This window comes from Humulus lupulus, chromosome 8 (assembly GCF_963169125.1).
Source record: "Humulus lupulus chromosome 8, drHumLupu1.1, whole genome shotgun sequence".
NCBI lineage: Eukaryota > Viridiplantae > Streptophyta > Magnoliopsida > Rosales > Cannabaceae > Humulus > Humulus lupulus.
The window spans coordinates 55102204-55108770 of NC_084800.1; the positions used below are offsets into that span (position 1 = coordinate 55102204).

At 32.1% G+C, this 6567-nt stretch overlaps 1 protein-coding gene across 1 annotated transcript; it reads right to left on the reverse strand.

Annotated features, from left to right (window-relative positions):
* Positions 1–970: 970 nt before the first annotated feature.
* LOC133797298 (serine/threonine-protein kinase RIPK) lies at positions 971–3192 on the reverse strand. Its single transcript, XM_062235158.1, has 5 exons — positions 2556–3192; positions 2320–2455; positions 2068–2204; positions 1849–1972; positions 971–1728 (listed from the first exon to the last, which is right to left on the reverse strand). The coding sequence occupies exons 1-5, from the start codon at positions 2934–2936 to the stop codon at positions 1154–1156; spliced, it is 1353 nt and encodes a 450-aa protein (XP_062091142.1). The 5' UTR covers positions 2937–3192; the 3' UTR covers positions 971–1153.
* Between the last annotated feature and the right edge of the window lie 3375 nt (positions 3193–6567).

Genomic DNA, 6567 nt, shown 5'->3' on the forward strand with positions numbered 1-6567 from the left:
ACTTTCTCATGTTTAGTACTGAGTTTAAATTTTTCTAACCTGAGAATCTGTACTCCAGGGATTTTAACTTTTCTTAATTCTAAATTCAAGTGAAACTCATCTGATAAGTGGTTTTCAAATACACAGGAACGTGAAACACTTCAAAATTATTATTATTTCTAAAAAAAAAATCTTAAATCAATAATTTTTTAGTTAATGATTTATTTTATTTTTGAATCTTATAATATAAAAACAAAAATATATATATCAAACTATAAAATGATAAATAATATTTGTTTATTTTAAGAAATTGATTTGTAAAGCTTTTATATCGTTACTTTAGCTTAAAATAACTAATGAAATATTATTAAAAATAAAATAAGGGTATTTTTGTAATTTTAAAAATTATACTTGATTCTAGTATTCAATAAATGTATTTTTTTTAATTCTGTTAAAAAATATTTCATGAGTAAAATTGTTTATAAATTATTTTGATGAAATATATTATTATATTAATTTTATGAAAATATGAAAACCTAACAGATTCATATACACAACGAAACACAGAAAGCGATATTCACAGAAATCACATATTAGATTACTATACACAACCAAATACAATGATGTAAGTTTCCAGACTATCAGATTCTCTCTTCAACTTTCCCAGTAATATAAAAAATGTGAACTTCTCATACCAAACGGCACCTGATCCTCACGGTAATAGATATCCCCGAAAACACACACACCCTCTCTATTGTGCTTATTATTAACATTTAGACACAACCAAATTTCAATTATATATACACATTTAATTAAAAAATAATAAATGCTAGCTATCTCTGTGTTGTATATTTCAAACTGCAAGGCTGTATTTGACACTTAAACTCCCCAAGATACTATACCTTCCAAGATATCTCAATGAGTTGGTATTTTCCCACTTTTGAAAAAGTCTAGCAGCGTTGAAAAAAGTATATTCTCATCAGTAATCACATTTTCCATAAACAATTCAATAGTATTTATCTCAAAAAATAAATAAAAAAGAAAGAAAAATTGCTTCACAATCTGAAGAGCTAATTCAGATTTACACTTCATCGCCAGTAATAAATATACATATATATATATAAAGATATCTCTATTTACAGTATCTGTCACTGTATGATCTAATCACAATACTCTAAACAGTCCCGTTTGCTGTATGGTGGCCGTGTAAAGGAGAGTTCAAACCACTTCTATGGTACTGTCTCACCCCATTTTCCGAAGAGTAAAAATTTGGAGACTTTGGGGACCTTATACGATGCCTGTTGTGGCCATGGTGAAGCGGGTGATTTTGATGGTGACCTTGCCCATTCTCCTTCTTTAATTCTTTCTTTTCTTCATTCTCTTTACCATCTTCAATTTTACTCTCGGATGGAAAAGTATACTCAAAAGGCGCCGATACGTCGTCGAAGTCCGTCAGTGGTCCCAGAGTTTGGACGACACTGCTCATCGTGGGCCGATGTTTGGGCCGGTGGCTCAGACATTGGTAAGCCAATGCGGCGGCTTTTTTTGCTCCAGCTTCGGAGTACAACCCTTCCAGTCTTGGGTCCATTACCCGGCTAAGCTTTCTCGGGTCGGTCAACATGGGCCTGGCCCAATCAACCAAATTATGCTCTCTATTCGGCCGGCTCTTGTCCAAGGACTTTCTCCCTGAGATAAGCTCCAACAGTACCACGCCAAAACTATAAACATCGCTCATTGCTGTCAAGTGACCTATCAACAACAATAAAAACAATATTAAAACATGTTAAGTAATTCTGATTATAAATTAAAAAAAAATGTAAAGAGTTTTTTTTTCTTTGTTTATGTTTATATAAATATGAATAAGTTTACCTGTCATGATATATTCAGGAGCAGCGTAACCCTGAGTGCCCATAACTCGAGTTGACACGTGTGTGTCATCACCTTCGGGACCATCTTTTGCGAGCCCAAAATCAGAGAGCTTTGGAGTGTAATCCTGGAAGACCAAATAAATATATATATATTAATATCGAAAAACAAAAAAGAGTGGATAAGAAATTAATAAACATCATAAAAATGATATAAACTTACCGAGTCTAGAAGGATGTTTGAAGCCTTAAAGTCACGATATATGACTGATTTTTCAGCTTCGTGTAGGAAAGCAACACCCTTTGCAGCTCCAAGCGCGATTTTCATCCGCGTTGACCATGGTAGAGAAACAGTATATCCTGCAAACATCACCAGAAAAGATGTTAGCCTAATTCATTGCAATAAATACAAGTGGGGTTTTCATGAGAATGTTTTCAAACAAAATTTAAGAAAAGTTGGTAAAGCAAAACTTACTTCTGAATAATTGATTTTCTAAGCTGCCTCTTGGCATGTACTCATACACGAGTAGTCTATGTTCTTCTTCACAGCAATACCCAATAAGCTTCACAAGATGTGGATGTCTTAATTGGCCCAGGAAAATCACCTCAGTCTGTTTAATTAAGAAAAGAAAAAGAAAATCAGAAATCATGCATATTTTTTTAATTCGCCATTCGGTAAATTGTATTTTAATCATAGGTAGTTATACTCACCAACCACTCCCTGTGGCCTTGAGTTCCATCCAAGTCCAAGTTCTTGACCGCCACCGGCTGGGCCTTCAAACCGGGCCTAATCTTGTCGTCGACGAACCCCTTATGGACGGGGCCGAACCCACCTTCGCCGATAAAGTTACTAGACGAGAAACTTTGCGTTATGACCTTTAGCTCGGCATATGTGAACACGTGGAGATTAGAACCGGCAAGAGATATGGAGAGATCTTCCGAAAGTGTCGAGCTGGGATTACTCAAATCCGACATCGAAAGTCTCTGAAACGACGACGTTTTTGTTACCACTTTCTTCGGCTTCGTGGGCGCGCAATCGGCTGTGTAACAACTCGTGACCAAAGATCTCCATGTGCTTTTCTTGACTGCCATTCTTAAACAACAATCCTTTTAATTGCTTTGGTCTTCTTCTTCTTCACTTCTAAGGTACAACTTTTTGGTCTTTGATCTTCTATAAAATGAGATGTTTGGAAGTTAAGAATATGAATGTAGATGAATGGTTTTTGAAGGGCTCAAATGGGTTTTGAGATTTACCAACTACCGTCCAAGCTAGACAAATGGGAAAGAGAGGGATCCAACTCTCTTTTTTTTTAGGATAGAGAGCCAATTGATTTTTTGTACGTATGTTAATCATTCTTTTGCAGTTCTCTCTCATTTATATAGCATGGTCTTTCTTTCGACTCGTTTTCGAAATATATTATGAATTTGGGTATTATTTTACTTTGGATTGATGGATAACGCGTAACAAGTCCACATAGGGTTCCAAGAAAAATGACATGCCTACCCTCCTTGACTTTTTATTGCATTAAGGTTGGGAAAAATTAAGCCAAAAGTAAAAATAAATTAATAAAAATCGATGTCTTTTGTCTTTTGGAACGTATTGTTTGAAGGAATATAATTATAAATCACGATTGAAGGTTTCTATTCTCTCCACAATAAAAGCTCCAAAGCCTCAAAGCCCGAAATTGAACTCTTCCAAGTAGCGATTTGACCTCATATATTAATATGAAATAAGTAACTAAATTACAAAGAATTCCAGCTATGTTACGCTGTGGCGGAAAGTATCACATGGTAAACACAAATAAGAAGCAACTTTCTTCATGGCATGTACGTAAAGGCCTTTTTCTTGCCAGGTTTGTCTGTCTTCTAGTAAGATAATGACACCATAGATATTACATCATTTAAAAAGATGAAAAGTAAAAAAATTGTTATACAAATCATCTCATTCAGTTAAAAAAAATGTTATGTCATAGCATATTACAGTTATCTGTTTTATTAAAGCTACCCCTACCATGTTAGAACAGTGTGAATTTGTTTGTGTTGTTAAGACATGAATGAAAAAAAAAAGACTGCAATCTCAATCCTCCGGTCAAAGGATAATTTAGTAAAAAAAAAATATGAAATATATTTTGTTAGTAATTAAAAAGAAAAGTTGGTATATCTGCAATATTCATTTTAACTTCTAGAACATGAATTACGACTCAACTCTAAAATTCAAAACATTAACATAATTAACCCATTAGGTACATTAGTATGAAATATATTTTGTTAGTAATTAAAAAGAATGGTGTATATTTTTTTGGATTCTGTGTTTTGTCTCATTATCTGTTTGGACCTTATATTTTGACAAATTATTTTTTGGATCCTATGTTTTATAAAATGGTTAAAATAGAACCCTAAACTCAATTTTGATGAAAAAAAAATTAAATATAACAATACAGTTTTTAAACAGAATGATTTTATTTTTATTCTGCATTGTTAGTTTGGTAAATTATTTGTGATTTTAGGTAAGAAAATATTGATTAAAATCGGGTCTATGGTTTTATTTTAATCATTTTATAAAATATAGGGTCCAAACAGTAATTTATCAAAACACATAGTCCAAACAGATAATGTGACAAAAAATATAAACCTTAACAAGAATAATTGGTATATCTGCAATATTCATTTATAACTTCTAGAACATGAATTACGAATCAACTCTAAAATTCAAAACATTAACATAATTAACCCATTAGGTACATTATCCTTAAACAAACTGCGATCATAACCGTCCAGTATGTGGATTTATCTTCGTTGAAATAGACAGATCGAATGGTCCTGATTCTCTCATCCGGTTGACCTTTAAACAAAGTGGGCCCCATGAGTAGTGGTTGAGGTGTCAAACTGAGATATGACCAATGATTTTGTTTAATTCTTGTTCTTATCAAATTATTATAATCATTGTCATTATTTAAATACCAAATTTAGCTTATAGCTCTTTGCTACTCCCAAACCAATGAACTTGCGAAACACACAAGAGAAATATAGAAGCTTCCTCAACCAGTTGTTGCTGCGAAGAAAGAATTGGCCAATGGAAGAAGATGTCAGGGAAGGAAGGGCAATTTTGTCAATGAGGGAGTAGGTGCGTGGGCCCCAGTGCTCTTGTCGTCATCATACGAAAGTCAAAGGGCAGTATGGTCATTTCTGAAATATAACGACCTTGTCAATTTTGTGGTCTTTTGATACTAGATTGATTGCTTCATTTTGGGAGAAAAGACAGTAAACAGTAATAAATAATTGAAAAGAAGCTATGTAAAACCATGAAAAACACATTCTTACAGTACGTTGTCTGTGCAAAAGCTGGAAATTTTATAAGGAAAAAAAAAAGGCACAATCATAGAGTTGAAAATATTAAAGTTCTTCCTGACAAAACTTACGAAAAATTATTGATACTGATAGTTTGCTAGAAAATATTATAAAGGGAATATTCTTCCCACCCTTTTCTTCCTTTCTACCAACAAAAAAGAAAAAAGACACAATGCATTCTAATTATTAAGTTAAAAAGATTAGTTTTATATATATATTTATATACACACACTTAAACGCATCATCTATATATGTGCATGAATCGTTATTTTGTTATGGTCCCTTTGGAAATCTGAATAGGGCCTGGATAAATTAAAAAAATAAGAACAAATAAAGTATAGGTATACTTAAATGGTGATCTCAAAGTGGCTGCTCTCACTAATTATAAGCATATATAGAATTGATAGATAGGATAGCACTAGAAGCTTGAAAGCTGGTGTGAACAATATATAAATAACAAATTATCTTCATAGCAAAAAATCATAAAAAATGTGTTATGCATGTAGCTTAGTTAGGGGGAAAGCCCACATTTAAATAAATTAAAGCTATTTTTTTTGTCATTTGTGTTAGGTAATGGTCATGCCACCCTCTTACATAGCCGCAGGTTGCAAGTTTCTGATCTCGATAGAATATATATAAATTTATACTTGACTATATACAGCTTTCTAATTAGGACATTATTGGAATACCCTTATATATCTACTACTATTGTGTGAAATTTTGAATTACAAGCAAATTATTTATCTTATTTTTTGACTAAAGAAGCAAATTATTTTTTGATACTTTATTATATGTACACATATATACTTGTGTGATCACTCATATATGTGACAAAAGGGCAATTTTACCCTTTGAAATTTGTAACTCAAAACAACCAATTTCTCTGGTACGTAAGGTTTTGAAATATAAACACAACTTTTGAAATTTCTTACATGTCGCGTATTTTTTACTATTGTTAGGGATACTATTATTGTATTTGCTACATTTATTAATGTTACCATTTTCTTATTATATCGCATAGTCAATAAGTAGGATGAACAAATCAAACAAAACAACAACCACTAGGCTCTCTCTCTTTGGAATTTCACCAAACAACGTTCATACAGAATTGAATTTTTCAGTAATCTTGTTTACGTTCCCTTTTGACTGAAAAATAATAATAATTAAAAAAAATATATATTCAATGAATATATAAAAAATTCCAACTAATTATACCGAGCGAGAATCGAATTAGTAACGTCTCAAATGAAGGTTTTTCCCTGTAATCACATTGATTATTGACAGAAACATCCCTCTATTTTGATTGAATTAAATGATCTATATTGAGTATTTATAAATTACAAAATTATACTCTTAATTTCAATTTATAAGGAGT